At 45.7% G+C, this 21,888-nt stretch overlaps 1 protein-coding gene across 1 annotated transcript in view; it reads left to right on the top strand.

Annotated features, from left to right (window-relative positions):
- EIF3F (eukaryotic translation initiation factor 3 subunit F) overlaps positions 1-20,071 on the top strand; it is a 46,088-nt gene extending 26,017 nt beyond the window's left edge. The window contains exons 4-8 of the mRNA XM_070945115.1: positions 6,108-6,245; positions 6,643-6,734; positions 14,503-14,639; positions 14,768-14,881; positions 19,805-20,071. Coding sequence (XP_070801216.1) covers positions 6,108-6,245; positions 6,643-6,734; positions 14,503-14,639; positions 14,768-14,881; positions 19,805-19,882 — 559 coding nt within the window. The 3' untranslated portion in view covers positions 19,883-20,071. The remainder of the gene's footprint in view (positions 1-6,107; positions 6,246-6,642; positions 6,735-14,502; positions 14,640-14,767; positions 14,882-19,804) is intronic.
- The last annotated feature ends 1,817 nt before the right edge of the window (positions 20,072-21,888 follow it).

The raw sequence follows: 21,888 nt of genomic DNA, 5'->3' as shown, positions 1-21,888 counted from the left end.
TCTGCCCCGTCTCTTTTTGGCGCCTGTTTAGATCCAATATTAATCGAGGACAAGGACAAACGCAAGGTCCTTCCTTCTTCTTCCTTTTCTTCTTACCGCAAGCCCGAGCGAAGATTTCTACCTTATGCTCCGCGCCAGTCCTTTTGGCCCTACTCTAGTTCCAGCGGCCAGTATTTTCATAGATCATATACACAGGGCTCTGACGGAACTTCGGACAGACAGTCCTTTCGGGATAGAGGACGGTCCCTTTCCCAATCGAAGCGTCCCTTCAGAGGAGCAGGGTACCGTCCGGCTCGCAGAGGCAAGTGACTCGCTACATCAGGGTCCCATCGGTGGTCGTCTCCAACTCTTCCACCGACAGTGGGATCTTTCAACTACCGATGCCTGGATCCGCAACTTAGTTCAACACGGTCTTCGTCTCGAGTTTCACACTACACCACCCGACAGATTTCGTCGCTGCCCTGTCCCTCGCTGTCCAATTCAGAGACGCCTCATGGATGCAGAGATCTCGCATCTACTTTCTATAAACGCAGTGGAACGAGTCTCCAGGGGTCAGGAGCGAACTGGATTCTACGCTACCTTGTTTCTGGTGCCCAAGTCATCGGGGGGCCACAGAGGTATCCTGAACCTGAAGCGTCTCAATCAATTTATACTATATCGAAGGTTCAAAATGCAGTCGCTCAGGTCGATTCTGTCTTCCATCAGACAAGGGGATCTTCTACAATCTGTGGACCTCCGCAAAGCTTACTTACACGTCCCGATCCATCCCCTGCATCGTCGCTATCTCAGATTCGAATACAACAACATGCATTTTCAATATTGCGCGATGCCCTTCGGCCTGTCCTCTGCCCCCAGAACCTTCACGAAACTAGTAGCAGTGATTGCAGCCACAATCAGGTCTCGTTCAATCCGTCTACTTTGTTATCTGGACGATATTCTGGTCATGTCCACGTCTCCTTCCCAAGCGAAGTCCGACATAGAGGTGGTTCTACAACTGTTCCAGGCCCACGGTTTCACCATCAACCGTCAAAAGAGCCATCTGATCCCTACGACCCGCCTCCTCCATTTGGGGACGGTGATCGACTCCTACCTTGGCCAGGTGTTCCTGTCACCCGATCGCATTCTAGATATCAAGTCGATGGTGCATCAGGTGCAGACCCAAAAGAAAGTGTCCCTGCTGCTACTGACTCAATTGTTAGGAAAGTTGATCTCGTGCATATCCGTAGTTCCATGGGCACGCAGGCATTCCAGGCCCCTTCAGTGGCTGTTGCTACCTTTCCAGAAGGCGGGTCGCAGTACATCCACTCATCAGATCCGGCTTCCTCCACAGACCCGACTGTCCCTCACGTGGTGGAGGTCCCCTGCGCTTCAAAAAGGGTGCTTCTTCCTCGAGACACGCCACCTGGTTCTAACCACCGATGCGAGCCTCCTCGGCTGGGGAGCCCATCTCCAGAACAAAGTCGTTCAAGGTCAGTGGTCTCTAGCGGAGCAGTCGAACAGCATCAATTTGCTGGAGTTGAGGGCTGTTCGTCTCGCTCTACGCCATTTCAGCGAAATTCTGGAGGGAGAACATGTGCTAGTCCGAACGGACAATGTTACGACCAAAGCACACATAAATCGGGAGGGGGGCACACGCTCCAGGCCCCTGATGCTGGAGTCGGAAAGACTGTTAGCTTGGGCGGAACGTCACACGGCCTCTCTCGTGGCGGATCACATCTCGGGACACGACAACATCACCGCAGATTGGCTCAGCAGGGAGCACATCGACCCTGCAGAGTGGACATTGAATCCTGCCATGTTCCAGCAGATAATACGCAGGTTCGGCCCTCCCCAGGTGGACCTGTTCGCAACTCCCGAGAACGCACAGCTTCAGCGATTTTACACACGTTACCCTACCACCGGAGCAGAAGGCTTCGACGCTCTACATTGTCCATGGCCTCCAGGCCTCCTCTATGCCTTCCCTCCTTTCCCTCTGATTCCACGTCTCGTTCGGAAGCTTTTACTCGAAAGAGCCGAGCTGATACTGATTGCTCCTCAGTGGCCTCGCAGGCCCTGGTATGCCGACCTCATGGACCTGTCCATTTTGCCATCATGGATGCTTCCGCCTACGACAGAACTGCTCAGTCAGGGAGTCATCTACCACCCAGATCCGCAGTGGCTCCGATTGACTGCCTGGCGCTTGAGCGGCTCCAAATGCAGAGAGATAGATTGTCCAACGCCGTTATCCAGGTGATTCAATGTGCCAGGCGGCCATCGACCACTAGGATTTATGAAGCGTCATGGAGAGCCTTTTCTACCTGGTGCTCTACACACCACGTAGATCCGACTTCAGCGGATATTCCAGAAGTGTTGGACTTCTTGCAAGGGGGCCTGGCTAAAGGTCTTGCCCCAGCCACGCTTTGTCGTCAGGTGGCCGCTCTCTCAACGGTCATCTCTTGCGAAAGACATCGTACTCTATCGCAAAATCCGAGGATTAAAGCCTTCTTGCACGGGGCTCCCAACATCTCCCCGCCGGTGGTGCATCGGTACCCGTCGTGGGACCTCCCACTTGTACTTCAGGCCCTCACCACCAAGCCCTTCGAACCGTTGGCTTCTGTATCGCTAAAATTTCTGACACTAAAGGTCACTTTTCTGCTTGCCATAACGTCTGCTAGACGTGTTTCCGAACTTACTGCTCTATCAATACGCAAAGACTTGTGCATCTTTTACAGTGACAGAGTGGTGATGCGATTGGACCCGACTTTCTTAACTAAAGTTAATTCAAGGTTCCATAGGGCGCAGGACTTGATCTTTCCTAACTTTTGTCCGGACCCTCATCATCAGTCTGAGGCTCTCTGGCATACCTTAGACGTTAGGAGGGCCCTTCATCGTTATATCAGGCGTACCGAATCTTTTCGTCAAACAGAATCCTTACTTGTTTCATTCAACCCTTCTTCAATGGGATGCAAAGTGTCATCAGCTACAGTTGCCAGATGGATCAAGGCCTGCATTTCAATTGCCTACGACATTCAGGTCCGCCCTCGTCCGGCTAAGATTTACGCACACTCAACACGCAGTGCGGCGGCCTCAGCAGCTTGGTCAACAAATGCTTCTGTCAGGCGGCCTCTTGGGCCTCGACATCCTCATTCATCAGAAATTATAAAATTGATAAGTATGCATCAGCGGAGGCTGCCTTTGGACGCAGGGTTCTACAACAAGTTGCCACGTCCTGAGAAAGGGGCGACAGTCAGCCCCCCACCCAGGACAATTGAACTTGGGTAAATCCCATCCATGGATTGGAGGAGCAGCGCAATGGAAAACGGACGTTGTGTAGCTGAACGTCCATTTTCAGGGCGCTGCGACTCCAATCCATACCCACCCTGGGCCTGCCTGTTGTACTGTTTGTTTTACATTGGTTGTTGTTCACTTTCATAGTGCCTTCGTTCTAGGCCTTCGTGAGAAAGACTGAGGATGATTGGACGGTGTTGGCGTGGTCAACCAATTGGGAAGTGATCTGCACTCAGTTCTGCCCAGCAACTAGGAGATACTACCCATCCATGGATTGGAGTTGCAGCGCCCTGAAAATGGACGTTCAGCTACACAACGTCCGTTCCAAAGCAAATCCTTCATAAACAGTCCTTCGGCCTTATCACAAACCTTTGTCTTCTTTGGCACCCTGCCAAAGGCTTTGTCTTAGCAAAAGCCCCACGAAGTTCAGAAGCAAGAGATGCCGACAAGAAAAAATGGCTGCTCTTTTAAGCCTTCTGGGAGGGGCCAATCATCTCCTTACTCCCAAGTTGTCCTTTTTGCTTTAGTTCCTCTTGCCTTCTGGCAGCTCTTCACATGCGTGCATTAGGAACAGGCTCCTCCTGTTCCTCTGCCTCTCTGTTATCTGCCTCTGGAGGCTTCGGAGTCCGCGCATCGCTCCCAGATGGCCCTGGCCCCATCTCTGCCTCTGATGCAGAGCCCTCGTCCGGGCCTTCCCCTGACTCCAGGACTGGCCCATTGTCCTCCCCAGCCTCCCCACTGTCCGACTCTGCAGCCAGCTCTGCAGGCTGCTGGCGGACCACAACACATATCTCCATGGCAGGGGTGGGTTCTACTTACCTTTACTACTGGTTCGCAACAGGGCCATGTGCATGCGCTTGCTTTGCTCGCATGTGTGCGTGCTCTTCTGCACATGCGCAGAAGCATTTTCATGACATCAGGGTCAGTGGATGGAGCCTCCTGCCGGTTTTACTACCGGTTCTATAGAACCGGTGCGAACCGGGGGCAACCCACCACTGCTCCATGCGAGTATGGCGCCAAAACAACAGGCAAAACCAACACCAACCACTTGATTAGTTCCATGCCATCTTGGGGTCCCAGGCAACTGACAGAACCATGTCTCAAGGGCCTTCCAGAAGAGTATCAAAGTGGGGTCTAATCTTATCTTTGGGGGAATGATATTCCAAAGGGAGGGAGCCACTAGAGAAGGCCTGTTTTCCTGGGCCTCACTAGATGTGCTTCCCTAATAGATGGAACTGTAATACACCCTGCCTTTCCCCTCTTGTGGGCCAGAGTGATGTAACTGGGAAGAGATGGTCGTTCAGTTAATCTGGCCCCAAGCCATATAGGGCTTAAAAGGTGATAACCAGAACCTTGACTTGTACTTGGAAGCAAATCGGTAGCCGATATAGTTTCCACAAAAGAGGTAACATAGACTGTTGCGTTTTGAGCCATCTGAAGCTTCCAAATACTATTTGGCACAACCTCATGTAGAGTGCATTACAGTAGTCTGAACAAGAGGTGACTAGGGTTTGGGTGACTGTGAGAAGGGCATGTTGATGTACAAAAGGGGCTAACTAGTACACAACTTTTTTTGCCTTTTGGTACTATCCATGGGGTTTTATCCTGGGAGAAATATCAACAACCTCAGATATGCAGATGATACCACTGCATAATGGCAGAAAGCGATGAAGAACTAAAGAGGCTCTTGATGTGGGTGAAGAAGGAGAGTGCAAAAGTTGGCTTGAAACTCAATATTAAGAAAACCAAGATCATGGCATCCGGCCCTCTCAAATCCTGGCAAATAGATGGGGAAGAAATGGAGATAGTGACAGATTCTATTTTCCTGGGCCATCACCGCAGATGGGGACTGCAGCCAAGAAATAAAAAGACGCTTGCTCCTGGGGAGGAAAACTATAGCAAATCTAGACAGCATTCTAAAAAGCAGAGACATCATTCTGCCAACAAAAGCGCGTATAGTCAAGGTTATGGTTTTCCCAGTTACAATGTATGGCTGTGAAAGTTGGACCATAAGAAAAGCTGAGCATCAAAGAATGGAGGCCTTTGAACTCTGGTGCTGGAGAAGACTCCTGTGAGTCTCTTGGACTGCAAGGCGATCAAACCAGTCAGTCCTAGAGGAGATCGACCCTGACTGCTCTTTAGAAGGCCAGATCCTGAAGATGAAACTCAAATACTTTGGCCACCTAATGAGGAGGAAGGACTCACTGGAGAAGAGCCTAATGCTGGGAAAGATTAAGGGCAAAAGAAGAAGGGGACGACAGAGAATGAGGTGGCTGGATGGAGTCACTGAACTAGTAGGCGTGAGATTAAATGGACTCGGGGGGATGGTAGAGGACAGGAAGGCCTGGAAGAATGTTGTCCATGCGGTCATGATGGGTCAGACATGACTTCGCAACTAACAGCAAAGTACACAACTTGCCATTGTGCAGGGCTAGAGCTGCCAGTCCAGGAGAACCCCCAGATTATGTACTGGGTTACCTGGGGCAGTGCAACCCTATCCACAACCCAAAACAGTAATTTTAAAAAATCTTTTGTTAATTTGCAAAAGATTATTGAAAATCTCAAGTAACTTTGTATCAGATTCATATTTCATTAGTTTATTCCATTCTGAGGAGAGGTATTGGTAATATTTACCTATTTGATAGTATTGGATAAAACTAATTTAGTTTTAGTTTTATTTAGTATATTTCAAATGGTAAGATAATAACATATATTTTATGGATACATCAGTGGCAAAACATTAGTCTGTATTCTCAGCATAGCAACTTTTAAATGTCCTGTATTAAATTAATGTATTCACTGTGTGCAAATATTGTTTTAAGCTGATTTTATTTTTGCAGGTATGCAACTGGACATGACATCACAGAACACTCTGTTTTGATCCATGAATATTACAGTCGGGAAGCTCACAATCCAATTCACTTAACTGTGGACACCAGTTTACAAAATGGACGTATGAGCATTAAGGCATATATCAGGTACTTCCAAAAACAATTCATCTGCATTTTGCTTGAAAGAAACAAGGGTAAAAAAATAAAATTTTATAGTCCATAAAAGAAAAGTGTGAACCTTATTCCATACTATTTTTTAACATTAGAGCAGAACAGCTTAGATGGATATCAAATTGCAAAAATAACATTAAAAGAATAAGTTGAGATTCCAAAGTTTTGAGAAGCTCCTGCTTTGATCCTTTTTCTCCTATGACATTCTTAAAATTATTCTGGCAGTTATATACATGTACATGGCAGTTATGTACATATATATGGTCACTATTGTGTGTTTTTCAGAATCAGTATTCTAATAAGTTGAAAGCAACTCTTATGTATCAAACCTTATTTGGAATATATATGCTAAGAAAAATTATCTCTCTTTTAGCACTACAATGGGAGTTCCTGGTAAGACTATGGGGGTAATGTTTACTCCTCTCACTGTGAAGTATGCCTACTATGATACAGAGCGGATAGGAGGTAAGCATTATATTATTGATAGATATAGTGCTACTGCTTTTCTCCTAATGATTAGCATAGCCAAGAAGTGAAACCTAATGAGTGGCTAGTCCAATAATGGCAAACGTTTTGGACTGTGTGAAAAATTCAAAATATGTCTACTTTGATTCTACTGGGGTGTCATATATAACACTACCCTCAGACAAAAAAGGCCTTTTGCGGACCTCTCGCTGGACTTTCCTCATGGCTTCACTCTCTGGATTCTCTGGAAGTTAGATAAGAGGCCTGCTCTTTTGGAGTTTCTGGAGCATCAGAAAAATTGCATGAGAATGCTTGCATGATTTTCCATTTTCAGAAATGGAATGGAATGGAATGAAACAGGAATGATAGATGATAGATAGATAGATAGATAGATAGATAGATAGATAGATAGATAGATAGATAGATAGATAGATAGAGTCCCTTGGGAGTTGGGCGGCACAGAAATGCAACTAACTAACTAACTAAATAAATAAAAAATAAATAAATAAATAAATAAATAAATAAATAAATAAATAAATAAATAAAAGCTGTCATAGGGCTCGATTCTCGGCCCTCCAGCACAGCATGAAATGACATGACATGTTATGATATGACATGAAATGAAATGACATGAAATGCAATAAAATGAAATGATGTGAAACAGGAATGAAAAGCTGTCATAGGGCTCAGTTCTCGGCCCTCCAGCACAGCATGAAGTCCTCGGTTGGCAGCGTGAAAGGTCCTGGACCTGAGCCCGCTTTGGCCTCTGTGGTGATACGGAATGTTGAGATGGTCATTAAGTGAGACGGAATAGCCTGATTGCGGCCGGACCCGGCAGCATGGCTTGTTTACATTCCTGATTAGCCTAAGTGCACAGCAAGGCTGCATTTATTTATGGAAGCCTGATTGTGGCAGCATGGCTTGTTTACTTTCCTGATTATCAGAAGCGCGCAGCCAGGCTGCATTTATTCTGAAAGGCCTGATTGCAGCCGGACCAGGCAACATTGCTTGTTTACATACCTGAATAACCTGAGGGCGCAACAATACTGTACTTTTCTAAATAGCTGATGGCGACCAGGCATGGCTTCTTTACATTCCTGGATAGCCTATGGGCACAGCAAGACTGCAATATTATGACTAGCCTGATTGCCGCCAGGCCTGGCAGCATGGCTTGGTTACTTTCCTAAATAACCTAAGTGCGTAACAGTCTGTGTTCTTTTCTGATTGGCCTAATTGTGACCGGTCCTTGCAGCACATTCCTGAATGGCTTAAGGGCACTACAAGGCTGCATTTATTTTTGCATAGCTTGAATGTGGCCCGCCCTGGCAGCGGGGCTGTTGACATTCCTGATTACCCTAAGTGTGCTTCGGAATGGCCTGGGGGCAGCGGATCTGTGAGAGGCGGCTGGTTTTGGTTGCAGGGCTTGCTTGTCATTCGGAAAGCCTGAGGTGAAAGGCTCGGACAACAAGGCTTGATCAGCAATTATGATGGGCCTAATTGCGGCCAGTTCTGCCAGCAAGGCTTGAAAGATATTTGGTCTCAAAGCAGATCTCTGTTCACGCGGCAGAGCAGAGTGGAGTGTGTGTCGGGTGTTTTGGGCCCTTTTTTAATAGGGCTGGACCAGGGACCCAGGAGATTTCGTTGTAAGTGGATGCAGGCAAGAGTAGCACTAGCTGGAGAGGAGGAGGTCAGATGGTGCTCTGGCATTTCAGAGGGTCTCCAGGGCTACCTTGTGCTTCCTATGACCGACTCTCAGGCGGTCAAGACCAGGTCAACAGACACGGAGGAACTAGTTCTTAGACACTAAAGACAGTGACGAGGATCCTCTGGCGTCGGGCTGGACGCAACAGGGAGATAGTATGAAGTATGAAGATAGTATGATAGTATGAAGATCTACTTTGACCCAATATTATTGGACGATCTGGTGAAGCCCTGACCAGTTGACTCTCCACCTCTGTTTTGTGTGATGTTTACGGCTGCTGACCTGCTTGCGCTGCGAGACTCCCCCCTCTCGCAGGTTTGGCCCTCCTCACTATCGAGGGCCTACCTTGATGACGGATTTTGGAATCCCGAGAGGTGGCATGTGGCGAAGAGAGGGTTGTGGGGTTTTGGGGCGAAATTTTTAGATAAGGTTTTAAAGGTTTCTGGGAGAGGGGTGGGCTCTGTGGGTTTGGGGGAGAACCTGTCGGGGAGGAGGCCAGAGCCGGCTGAAGAGCGCGGCACAAGAGGTGCGGGAACCAGGGGTCAAGGAGGGGGTTAGAGCTTGTGTTGTGAATGGACATTACATCAGTACTGTGGGTGGGAGGGGTAGATATGGCGGGAGCAGGGGGCCACATCAGGTTGTGGGAGCGTGCGCCTGCTGGCTCCAAGCGATGGCGCGCTCTGGCCTCCAATGCTCCTCTCGTTCCCCAGGTTGCACAGACCCTCAGGCCCTGGGCCTTCGGCTGATGTTGTGCAACGCCCGGTCCATTGTAAATAAAGCCCCCCTCATTTGTGATCTTGTTCAGGAGGGGGGAGCGGATCTGGCGGGTATTACGGAGACCTGGTTGGGCCAGGAGGGGGGGTCCCCCTCGTTGAGATGTGCCCACCCGGTTTCCGCACATTCCATCAGCCGAGGACACAGGGGAGGGGAGGGGGGTGGCGGTTGTCATTAGAGAAGGTCTTGGTTCGAGGGAGGCCACTGTTCCTCAGACGGCTGGATGTGAGTCCCTCCTTGTGAAGTGGGGTCATGGGGTGCAGATGGGCATGCTGATTACATACCTGGCTCCGTGCCACGTGACAGCAGCCCTGCCCGAGCTGCTCAACGTTATAGCCGCGGTGGCAGTTGATACCCCAGGCTTATGGTCATGGGAGATTTTAACCTGCCATCCGTCGGGAGGCGTCTGAGGTGGCTCGGGAGTTCATGGCTTCCATGACAGCCATGGACCTGACCCAGTTAGTTCATAGCCCTACTCACACGGCGGGAAACATTCTAGACCTGGTTTTTGTCTCTGGTCAGTGGTTGAGTGATCTTGAGATAGGGGATATAGTGATCGAGCCCTTGTCATGGTCGGATCACTCCCTCCTTCGCTTTGACCTTCGAACCACCGCACCCCACCACAGGGAGGTGGAACCATTGAGCTGGTACCGCCCCAGGCACCTGATGGATCCAGATAGGTTCCAGACAGAGCTTGGGCCATTTCCTGAGGCTCTGGCACACGGCTCGACTGAGGAGCTGGTGGCTGCTTGGGATAGGGCAGTCCCTGGAGCTTTGGATCGGGTCGTGCCTTTGCGGCCTCTGACCCGGCGCCGATCTCGCCTGGCTCCTTGGTTCACCGAGGAGCTGAGGGAGATGAAGCGCCGGAAAAGACGCCTGGAGAGCGGTTGGAGGGCCAGCCATTCTGAATCTGACCGAACATTGGTAAGGTCTCATATTAAGACCTACCTGGTGGCAATAAAAGCGGCGAAGTATAACTATTTTGCCGCTCTTATTGCATCATCAGATAATCGCCCGGCCGCCCTGTTTAGGGTGACCCGCTCCCTGCTCCACCAGGAAGCACAGGAGGACCCCTTGGAGGGTAGAGCCGAGGATTTTATACAGTATGTGTATGACAAAATCGCTCAGATTCCGGAACACCTGGACTCTGACTGGGTAGATTCAGGGGGGAGGACAGAGGCAGGTCTTGTGAGTGTTATCTGGGAAGAGTTTGATTCTGTGACGCCCGAAGACGTGGACAGGATACTGGGCAGACTGAGCGCAGCCACATGTTTACTGGACCCGTGTCCCTCCTGGCTGGTGCTGGCCTCTCGGGAGCTTACACGAGGCTGGCTCCAGGGGATTATAAATGCTTCTCTGAGTGAGGGTGTCTTCCCCGCTGCCTTGAAAGAGGCGGTGGTGAGGCCTCTCCTCAAGAAGCCTTCCCTGGACCCGGCAGTGTTGGCAAATTATCGTCCAGTCTCCAACCTTCGCTTCATTGCGAAGGTTGTTGAGAGTGTGGTAGCGCGACAGTTCCCTCAGTACCTGGATGAATCGTCGTATCTGGATCTATTCCAGTCGGGCTTCAGGCCTGGGTACAGCACGGAAACGGCATTGGTCGTGTTGGTTGATGATCTCTGGAGGGCTCGGGACAGGGGTTATTCCTCTGTCCTAGTCCTATTAGACCTCTTTGACCTTTGATACCATCGACCATGGTATCATGCTGCACCGGCTAGAGGAGTTAGGGGTGGGGGGGCACCGTCCTACGGTGGTTCTCCTTTCTCTCTGACCGGTCGCAGTCTGTGTTGACGGGGGCAGAGGTGGACCCCGAGGCCCCTTGTATGTGGGGTGCCACAAGGGTCAGTCCTCTCGCCCCTTCTGTTCAACATTTAATGTGAAGCTACTGGGTGAGATCATCCGTGGTTTTGGGGTTAAGTACCATCAGTATGCTGACGACACTCAGCTGTACATCTCCACCCCAGACCACCCCAACGATGCCCTTAAAGTGATGTCCCGGTGCCTGGAGGCCGTGCCTGGATGGGGAGAAACAGACTCGGGCTCAACCCATCCAAGACCGAGTGGCTGTGGTTTCCGACATCCCGATATAGTCAGTTGGTGCCATCACTGACTATTGGGGGCGAGTCATTGGCCCCCACGGAGAGGGTTCGCAACTTGGGTGTCCTTCTGGACTCACGGCTGTCTTTGGAAGAGCATGGGACGGCCGTGGCCAGGGGGACTTTTTATCTGGTCCGCCTGATTTGCCAGTTGCGTCCCTTTCTGGATCGGGACTTGTTAAATACGGTCACTCATGCTCTTGTTACTTCCCACCTGGACTACTGCAATGCTCTCTATATGGGGCTCCCCTTGAGCACCCGGAGGCTCCAGCTGGTCCAGAACGCGGCCGCGCGGGTGGTTATGGGAGCGGCATGGCGCTCTCATGTGACCCCCCCCTCCTGCGTGAGCTGCACTGGCTCCCGGTGGTCTTCTGGGTGCGCTTCAAGGTTTTGGTTACCACCTTTAGAGCGCTCTATGGCATTGGACCGGGGTATTTACGAGACCGCCTTCTGCTACCAATAGCCTCTCACCGACCAGTACGCTCCCATAGAGAGGGGCTTCTTAGGGTGCCGTCGGCCAAATAGTGTCGACTGGCAGCCCCCAGGGGGAGAGCCTTCTCTGTGGGGGCACCTACCATCTGGAATGAGCTCCCCCCAGAGATAACGGAGGATCCCGGATCTGCGCACGTTTTGTCATGCTCTCAAAACTTTTTTATTTCAGCAGGCTGGCCTGGCCTAACTCTTCTCTTTTAAATTTTTAATTCGTTTGATTTTATAAATTGGGTGTTTTAATTTGTGTTTCGGCCAAAATATTTAATAATTTTAAGGGACTTTTAATATTTGTATTATCTGTATTTTATCTTGGCTGTTCACCGCCCTGAGTCCTCCGGGAGTAGGGCGGTATAGAAATTTGATAGATAGATAGATAGATAGATAGATAGATAGATAGACAGACAGACAGACAGACAGACAGACAGACAGACAGACAGACAGACAGACAGACAGACAGACAGATCCATCGGAGCGGAGCGTAAGCAGGGCAGACAATATGAGGGCAGAATGATTGAGTAGGGCCCTTTGACCACTTGGTGTGGCATTTGCTTCTAGCGTGGGTTGAAGTGACTGTGATTTGGTTCGGTGGACTGCCCAGGGATCTCTCCACAATGTCAGCATCCGGACAGATATCCCGTTGTTTCCCATGGTGCCCGATTCAGGAGGCAGCAAGGGTCAACACACTTCGTTCTCTGTGGCCCAGAGCTCACGGTCTGCTTTTTGCTCTGGCTTTCCTACCGGGGGTCTTCAGGAGATTCTACAAATCAGGGCAAAGTATCCTGGACAATGCCACATTGGTCTTGACACCCGGGGGTCATGGTACGAATGAGCCTGTCGGTTGGCCTCCGCAGAGACTTTCGTCCGACAGGGTATCCCTCGATCAGGGGTCTTTTGGCCATCCAGAAACCAGGGGGCTAAGTTTGACTGAGTGGCGGTGGAGCGGGGACTGCTGGAGGGGTAGACCCTCTCCTTCAGCGTGCCCCGGTCTTTGTAGACAGCCAGACGCCCGTTCACGAATTCCAATTCTGTTGCTACTTGAAAGGTGTTTAGTTATGGTGCTCCTCCAAAGATATACAGCCGACAAGGATAGTGGTTCCACTACTCATCGAGTGGGCAAGCAGGTGGAAAACAGGATTACATCCAGTAATGCTAGGCAGCACATAGCAGTATTGCAGAGTGTTGGGTTGTGGAGGAAGAGAAGCAGTGACACTACCTCTGGAGGTCAAGAGCTTATCCGGTGGGCCACTAATTGAGACCGGCAGTGGGTCACTGCTATACCAACTGGGACGCCAAGGGGGGTTTTTCAGCTCTCCCTTCAGCCCTTTTGTTTTGGGTTTGAGCCATTTAGGATGGTTCACCTCAATTCTTAGAGTACAGACAGGGTTTTTTTTTCTGTAGCTCTTATATTGACCAGAAAGATATCACAGCGGGGCACTTTTTCTGTGATAGAGGAGTGTTTATGTTAGACCTGGTCTTTAAGATCAAGATCTCTGGGTTTCACCGGGCACAGGAGTGAATTCCACCCTTCTTACCGTTATCCATTGTCTGCCAGCCGGGTCAGGAGGAATTTCATCAAGAGGGCACAGGGGTTCGATGTAGAAAGGACCCCTTTATGTCTTTTTTCCGGTCAACCAGGCGGAGGGAGCTCTCTCCTTAGACAGGGGTTGCTGGATAGAGCTATGACTGAGCTTCGATGCTCAGTCTTTATCATGACCCAGGGTGGTTAACTCACATGCCACATGAAGGGGGGTCATGTCCACGTTGTGGGACACTAGTGTATCTGTGAAGAGGGGGTGCAGAGTGGTGAGTGACTCCGTCACCATTCTTCCGACATTACCGTATTGAAGCTTGGGTTTCGGAAGAGGCGGATTGGGGTCGGTGAGTTCGGCACAGTTTGGTGGAGACAGCCAGACTGCGGGACCAGACGACTTCCCACCCTTAAGGACTGTCTGCTTTGGTAAGTCCCATGCCTGGAGTCTCGAGTTCCTAGCTGGAAAACGGGTGTTGGTCCTACCTGATAAACCCCTTTTCAGCTGGAACAAGAGACTCCAGCCCCATCCAAAAGACAGGGGTCTGGTCAGGGAGCGTTCGTGGGGTGTTGTTAGGTGATGAGTATAGATCTCTCGTGGTACATCGTTGAAACTGGGAGTGTCATCAAGAGGGGGCGTCTCTACAATTTGAACCCAGTCCATAGAGCCAGAAGACAGAGTGATACGCCGTGCCTGGAGTCTCTCGTTCCAACTGAAAAGGGGTTTATCAGGTAGGACCAACACCCGCTCTATTAGGTAACAAACTATTACTACAGCACATAATTTGGCCATTTTTCAGTTGACAGTCCTGGTCATTTAATAGGATGTACACAATTACCCATTGAGACAAGCCTGAATAATTTACGATTAGAAGAGTGATTAGCTCTGCCCTCTGAGAATGATTAATAGGGCATTTAAGAAATACATGTACAACTGTCTCAATTTCAGCATTTGCATAAACAGTTTTGCTTGGAGATATTGTTAAAGGTTCCTATCAACACCGTGGAGGTCAAAGTGATTAAGCATGTGATTGTCAATACCTGTCTAGTGAGGGCACACTATACCTATGATAAAAAATATGTTAAAAATAAGTTAATGGTTTACTTACCTAAATTATAACTGTAGTATTTGTGACCATAACTGTATTTAACAGATTCATATCTACTCTCTGTTCTCAGTTGATCTCATCATGAAAACCTGCTTTAGCCCGAATCGAGTGATTAATTTGTCAAGTGATCTTCAGCAAGTGGGGACAGCTTCTGCTCAGATTCAGGATACCCTGAGCACAGTACTACAGTATGCAGAAGATGTGCTGGTAAATGTGCTGTGGCCAAAATATGCACTAATAGGAAACAAGACTCTGTGTGTGTGTATTCATTTTTCTGTTGATGTGTAATATATCAAAAATATTTTAAAAATAGTATCTCTGTCCTTTTTGTCTAGTCTGGAAAAGTGGCTGCTGACAACACTGTTGGGCGCTTCCTGATGGATCTTGTTAACCAAGTTCCAAAAATTTCGCCAGAGGACTTTGAGACTATGTTGAATAGCAATATCAATGTAAGTCCTTGGAATAGACTTGTAAGTAGTACTAATAAGTTGTATGGATGGGTGAGTTATAAATTGTTGTTCAGTTTAGTGATAAGTGTTAATATGCAAGCCTGCATTACATCTCTGGTAGAATAATCTTTAATTATTACCATAAACTTTTGTCTGATTTCTTAAATTACACAATTTAGAAGTTGCTTTGGGTTGATATCAATCTTTCTGATATCTTCTCTGGACAGCATTGCATTTCCTGCCCTCCAAGGAAACAGAGAACAATTATGTTGGTCTATTTCTGTAATAAAGATTTGATTTGATCTGAGAATAGTTTCCTCTTACATAGGACAGCCATTTGAAAATTGAAAAATAAAATAAAAACATTTAATGGTTAATAATCTGTTTGAAAATATTGTCCATGTACATAGCTCAAAATTTTTATTACTTTATCAAAATACAAAATATAAAGGAAAATGAAAATAATGGAAAATAAGAGGAAAAATAAAAGGAAAAATGGAAGAGAGAGAGTAGTGGGGGGAGGGAAGAAAAAACGGTGTTGATCTCCGACTCTTTTTAGCACAGTAGAAGATAGTAACATTTCAGCCTCAGCTTTTTACTTTTACACAGTAATATATACTAGACATTTCTATAACAATGAACATATTTAATCAGCAAAACCAAAATCAAAGTTTCATTTTTTCCATCTCAAACACAAAATCCAGAAGTGGTTTTCTAGTGGAAACAAAATTAGACATGCTCTTTTCTTTGAATAAAGCAATCAATTTAACCTTTTTTCCTTGCTGTGGGAAATAATATATATTTCTATATTTGCACTTACTAATCTTGATAGACTATCATCATTTATATTAACAACATTCACTATACTCTTCTTTTAACTTCCTTTTAACATACATACTTTCAAATTTACTTTTAAGAAGCTAAGAATATTGTCCATTTTGAAGATAAGGCTATTCTCCAGTTTTCTGAAACTCGCCAGTTTTCCATGAGTTTTCAAAAATTACCAGTTTTGAAAGATTACCACTTGGGAGTTTTGTGGTCATCTTTGCTATTTCCTTCAGTATTTATGTCCTTGGAGACTTGAATTCATTTAAATTAGGGAACTGATCTTTTACCATTTTCTTCTTTAGCCTGAGTTTTAGTGGGTTGGTAGCTAACTGGGGTTTCTGCTCTAAGATTCTATATCTTCTTGCCATAACTTGTTACTAATTTTATCTCACAACATGCCTGCTCCATTTTTGCCTTTTCTTTTGCTTCTGACATACTATGCAAAACTTTTGTTGTTATTGGGTATTTATTTGTTTGGGTATTGTTAAGGATATTGTTGTTGTGTTACCAACCAGCAGAGTGTAGAGCACAGAGAAACGTTGCTGAGAGCAATGAATAAGAGATGTGCAAACTGGTTTATCAAAAGTTTACTTTATAGTGAAAAAGCAATCTCATAGTCTTTAAACAAATCCAAGTCTTTGCCAGTTAAATTAGTCCAGTGATATAAAATCTTCTTACCACACAAACAGTAGTTGGTTAGAATGACAAACTCACTCTGGTTCACAAACCACGATGGTAGCAGATCCAACCAACGATGATAGCACAATGGATAGCAACTCCACACACTATGGTAGCTTATCATCAACTGAATATTTTACAGTACCTTCCTTAAATACGTTCACAACTAATTACAGCATGACTCAGCATTACAATGAATCAGCAGGAAAACTTTAAAGTCACACAATACATATTCATATTAAAGTCACAGAACACATATATTGCCTGGACAACTTGTTAGGCTCAAACCATATCCTAACAGGTATTCCTCAACTCATCATATATTTAACCTTTCTAACACAATCTCTTCTGGCAACTGTATCTTTGGTTATTATTAAACTTTTTTCCTTCCATTTTAGAAAGCTCTGTGTATCCATACTGGTCTCGTTTCCTATTTTTCTAATTAGTAGGATTTGCATCTTTAATGTCTTGTTTTGAATGAATTTTCATCATTCCCAGATTCTTTTCTCCTTTTAAACCATTGGATTTTCCACCTGAGTTCATTGAAATCTGTTTTTCTAAAATCCCGTATACTTGATTTTTTCCCATTCCCTCTCCCTTGATATCATGAAAGGTTAATATGTCACTTTTTCCTAGAGTTCCAGTCACTTTCACTTCTTCCAACAGTTTCCCCAAGTTAATTAAGATGACATCTAGGATTGCAGACCCTTTTGTTGAAAAAAGATAAATGTCAGCAGAAAACAGAAATCCGGCCTCTGATTCTTGATAAGAGTTAGATTCCCATCATTTGTGAGGATAGCTGAAACCTCCTGTTACTGTCACATGCCTCCTGGGAAATTTGATCATCTGACAACACAAAACCTCATCCATATATCTGGCCTGGGCAAGCAGTTCATAATAAACATCCACAGCAATGACACTTCTATTTCACTCTTTTTTAATTCCTGTCCAAACATTGTTGACAGGATTTTCATATTGCAATTCTTGAAGTTTTATGCAGGCATACAGTATGCCTTCCTTATGTATAGGGCAATTTATTCCTTCTGAATAAATCAAATAAATCAAATACCTTCGAGTTCTATACTGTCACAAAGTATCAGTAATGTCTATGACATATTTCTTGTCTTGTGTTAGGATTTTAAGTTCTTCCTTTTGGCTTCCCATACTGTACACCAGGGTGTCCAGCCCACGGCTTGTTGGCTGTATGAGGCCCTGGACAGCTAGTTATACAGCTCCACAGGATCTCATAAAAAATTAAAAAATAAAGGAAGTTTGTTATTTTTATATACATTAACTATATTATATATTTTAAACGGGGCCCAAGACAATTCCTCTTTACTTAGTGCGGCCAGGCAAGCCAAAAGGTTCAAAAACCATGCTCTACACATTTTGTTACTAAATTTAGAAAGCGTAAATGTTAAATACAGTAAATGGCTATGACATTGCAATTTAAAACTTGGTATATATTTCAGGATTAAGTAATTGTAATTTGCCAACTCTCATTTAGCTTTTTTATTTTCAAAAGTAGCGCATAACTTATAATGTAGTAGAGCATTGTAAACATTGTTAAACATGCTTTTTATGGGACATAATTTTATTTTTATTTTACAAATAACTCAGGGTGACAAATATACCCAGCACTTCTCCTATTTTTCCTATGACAGCCCTGTGAGGTTGGTTGGATTGAGAGAGAGTACTGCCCAAAGTAACCCAGCTGGGTTTTGTGGCTAAAGTGGGACTAGAATTCATGGTCCTTTACTTTCTAGTTGATGGCTTGATCATTAGACCAAGTTCTGTTGTTGTTGTTATTATTAGAGTTGTACCTTTATTTTGGTACTTGGTATTTTGTACTTTGGTATTTTGTTACAACTCAAGGCAGTGTATATAATGCTTCTGCCTCTTATTTTCTCTACAACAGCACAGCACTCTCTGAGGTGAGCCAAGAGGGACTGACTCAGTTCAGGTTTTATGCCTAAGGAAGAATTAGGGTTATTATTCAGAAAAGTGTGAAACTGTATAACATATATTATATAATAGAGTTGGAAAGAATCTCAGAGATTTTCTAGTCCCGTGATGGTGAACCTATGGCACACGTGCCACAGGTGGCATGCGGAGCCATATCAGTGGGCATGCGAGTATTGCCCTAGCTCAGCTCCAGCGCACATGTGTGCTCTGGCCAGCTGATTTTCAGGCCTTCTGGGCCCACTGGAAGTCAGGAAACAGGCTGTTTCCAGCCTCTGGAGGGCCTCCAGGGGGGTGGGGAAGGCCCGTTGGACTAGATGACCTATAACAGTGATGGTTAACCTTTTTGCATGAGTGGGGTGGGGAGCATTGAATTATAGGTGTTGACACGTGTATGCATGACCCCCCGTGCTCCCCCCGCTTTTGGCATGTGATGACAAAAAGGTTAGCCATCACTGTTCTAGTCCAACCCCTTCTCAAGCAGGAGACCCTATATCATTTCAGACAAATAGTTGTCCAGTCTCTTTTTGAAAGCCTTCAGTAATGGAACACCCACAACTTCTGAAGGCAAACTATTCCATTGGTTATTTGTGCTCATCATTAGGAAATTTCTCCTTAGTTCTAGGTTCCTTCTCTCCTTGGTTAGTTTCCAACCATTGTTTCTTGTCTTGCCTTCAGGTGTTTTGGAAAACAGATTGACCCCCTTGTCTTTGTAGGAGCCCTTCAAATATTGGAACAATGCTATTGTGTCCCTAGTCACTGTTTTTTTAGACTAGACATACCCAATTCCTGTAACTGTTCTTTTTACGTTTTAGCCTCCAGCCCCCTAATCATTTTTTGCTCTTCTCTGCACTCTTTCCAGAGTCTTTTTTGTGTGTGACCAGAACTGGATGCAGTATTCCAAGTGTGGTCTCACTAAGAATTTGTAAAGCGATATTAGAATTTCATGTGATGTTGATCCTATCCCTCTGTTAGTGCAGCCTAGGATTGCATTGGCTTTTTTGGCTGCTGCCACGCACTATTAACTCATATTTAAGCAGTTGTCCACTAGAATTCAAAACCCTCTCACAGTTGCTGGCATTAAGCCAAGTTTCACTATACAGTTGATTTTTCTTACCTAAGTGTAGAACCTTACTTTTATCTACGTTGAATTTCATTTTTTTAGCTAAGGCCCAGTTTTCAAGTCTATGAAGATCTTTATGGATCTTGAGTTTGTCTTCTACAGTGTGGCTATTCCTGCCAGCTTAGTGTCATCTGCAAATTTGATGAGTCCCCCTTCAATTCCCTCATCTAGATCATTTATGTCAATCTAAAATTGGAAGCTTTAAAATATGTTTGTTTATTAGTATGAATGAGAGGACAAAGTTACAGATTTGTTTCTAATTACTATTTCCATTGAACAATGTTGTATAATGTACGGACTCTTAAGTATATTCTTTTTTTTTTCCTCCTTAGGACCTGCTGATGGTAACCTATTTGGCAAATCTCACCCAATCACAGATTGCACTCAATGAAAAAATCTTAAACCTGTAATGAAATCTTAACCATCTATTAACAAGACATCCTAAAGAAACAGTGGAACTTCTTTGCACAGTCCAGACTCCATACTTGGATTTTATCTTCTGAACTGACTGCTGAATTAATCTTTCTCATCACTTTTTTCCCTCTTCTAAGTATGGTCAGAAAGATGATCATCATTAAAAATGACCAAGGAATTCCTAAGTTCCTCTGTCTTGCTTGTGTATTATTAACATAGCTCTATAAATTTGTAGGGATCCTTGATTTCTACTAGGGAAATATATTTGAATTTGTTTTTGAAAATATTTATGAGCTTCAAGTGTGAAAAAGAGAATAATTCAATTAAAAATAATAAGCTTTTCAAAATGTCATTCCAAACTTCTACCAAAGTACATTTAGGATTTAGTTGAATATAGGGATAGGCATTGTAGAAAAAAAAAGTTAATTTCTGTCAGATTCCTGTTTTATAGATTACTTTCTTTTAGGATAGAGACTTGTTGGACTGAAGTTTACTGATAAAAAAAATCATACAGCATAAACAAGATTTTGTTGAAGGGCAAGGCAGAAGAAGAATACTTCTCAAATAACCAATGTTTCAACTATGCTATAAATGTAGAATATTAACAGGGCTGTGAAAGCTAATTAATGCATTCTTGTATCACAGTGTATCACAACACAGTGCCATAGTGCCAGCAGAAATTATAGGCATTTACTTAGATGAAAATAACATTCTAGGTCTCAGGAAATTCCTTTAAATAGTTGACCTGGGGGAAATGAAAGCAATGACTGTTCTGTTAAAGAATTTTGTTTTCAAGGAAGGAGCTCATGAAAGGGTGTTTAATCCTTTTTCTTGAGCAAGAACAGATATCCCTAAAATCAAGGATTTTCCTTTCAGTAGAAGCAGCTTGGGAACTTGGCTATCCAGTGAGAAAGTGGGAGATGGTCTAGTGATTAATGCAGTGATGAAATAAGATGATCAGGATATATTTCTTTATATATGAATGACAGTTCTACTATGGATTGATGCTCCATAGATGTATTTGGGAATTTGAATTATAAACCAAACATTATTTTTCTGTACACGGTTCCTGATGTGGGTGATACAAAATACTGTAGTAATACTGCCAGAATAAATAGGGGAATAGAATTGGCATCTTGATCTTAAAGATCTGATCTTGTTCAAGATTTTTTTCTTTAGTGAGTAATATAAATGGGAAGTGCTATTATTTGCTGGCCCTTTCCACAGATACTGATTGACTGTTATGGGAATAGAATGCTAAACCAGACCATTTAATTTGATAAGACCTGCTTCTTTGCCTAAGCCAGAGGTGTCGAACTCAAGGCCCACAGGGAGATGGGAATGAGAAGCAGGGAAGGAGGGAGGGAAAAGGGTAGGGATAGGAGGAGGAAGGGTGGAGGTGAGAAGGAAGAAGGAGGGGGAAGGAGAAGGAAGGAAGGAAGACAGGAAGGAGAAGAGAAGGGAGATTACGAGAGGGCGGGAAGATCTGAGGGAAGCACTTGGCCACCAGCAGCCCTGCTGCCCTTTTGCCATCCCCTTGCCCCCTCCTCTCCTGGTGGTCTATCACTGAGGATGCTTTGGTTACAAAGTCGGATCTCCTTGCAAGGAGAGGGAGTGGGCCTCCCTCTGACCTATACTCTTTGCTCTCCTATACACACCATGAACAACCTGGCCAAGGAGAGCGAGCACAGCAGCAGCAGCCTCAAGGAGGAAGTAAGCACAGCCAGGTGCCCCTCTGGGAAGCGGGGCTGGGCTGGGCTGTGTGGTCCCGGTGTCCTGGGACCTCGAGGGCCAGGCTGGGCTCTGGACAACCTGTGCCGCCATCCGGGCGTCCTCCACGTGGCCTCTTGTGGACAAGGGTTTGGCACTTGCTCTGGTCTTGCCTTCCACCACTGGAGACAATGGATCCCCCTCAGCCCTGCCTGGGCCATCAGAGGTGCCCGATGCGAGCAACATTGACCTGGCCATGCCCACCCAATTGGCTGTGATTACCCAGCCATGC

Source organism: Pituophis catenifer, unplaced genomic scaffold, assembly GCF_029215685.1.
Source record: "Pituophis catenifer annectens isolate HBS135680 unplaced genomic scaffold, rPitCat1.0.hap2 SCAF_6, whole genome shotgun sequence".
NCBI classification, from domain to species: Eukaryota; Metazoa; Chordata; class Lepidosauria; order Squamata; family Colubridae; genus Pituophis; species Pituophis catenifer.
The sequence above is the reverse complement of the archived record's forward strand: the minus strand, read 5'-3'. Positions and strand labels throughout refer to the sequence as shown.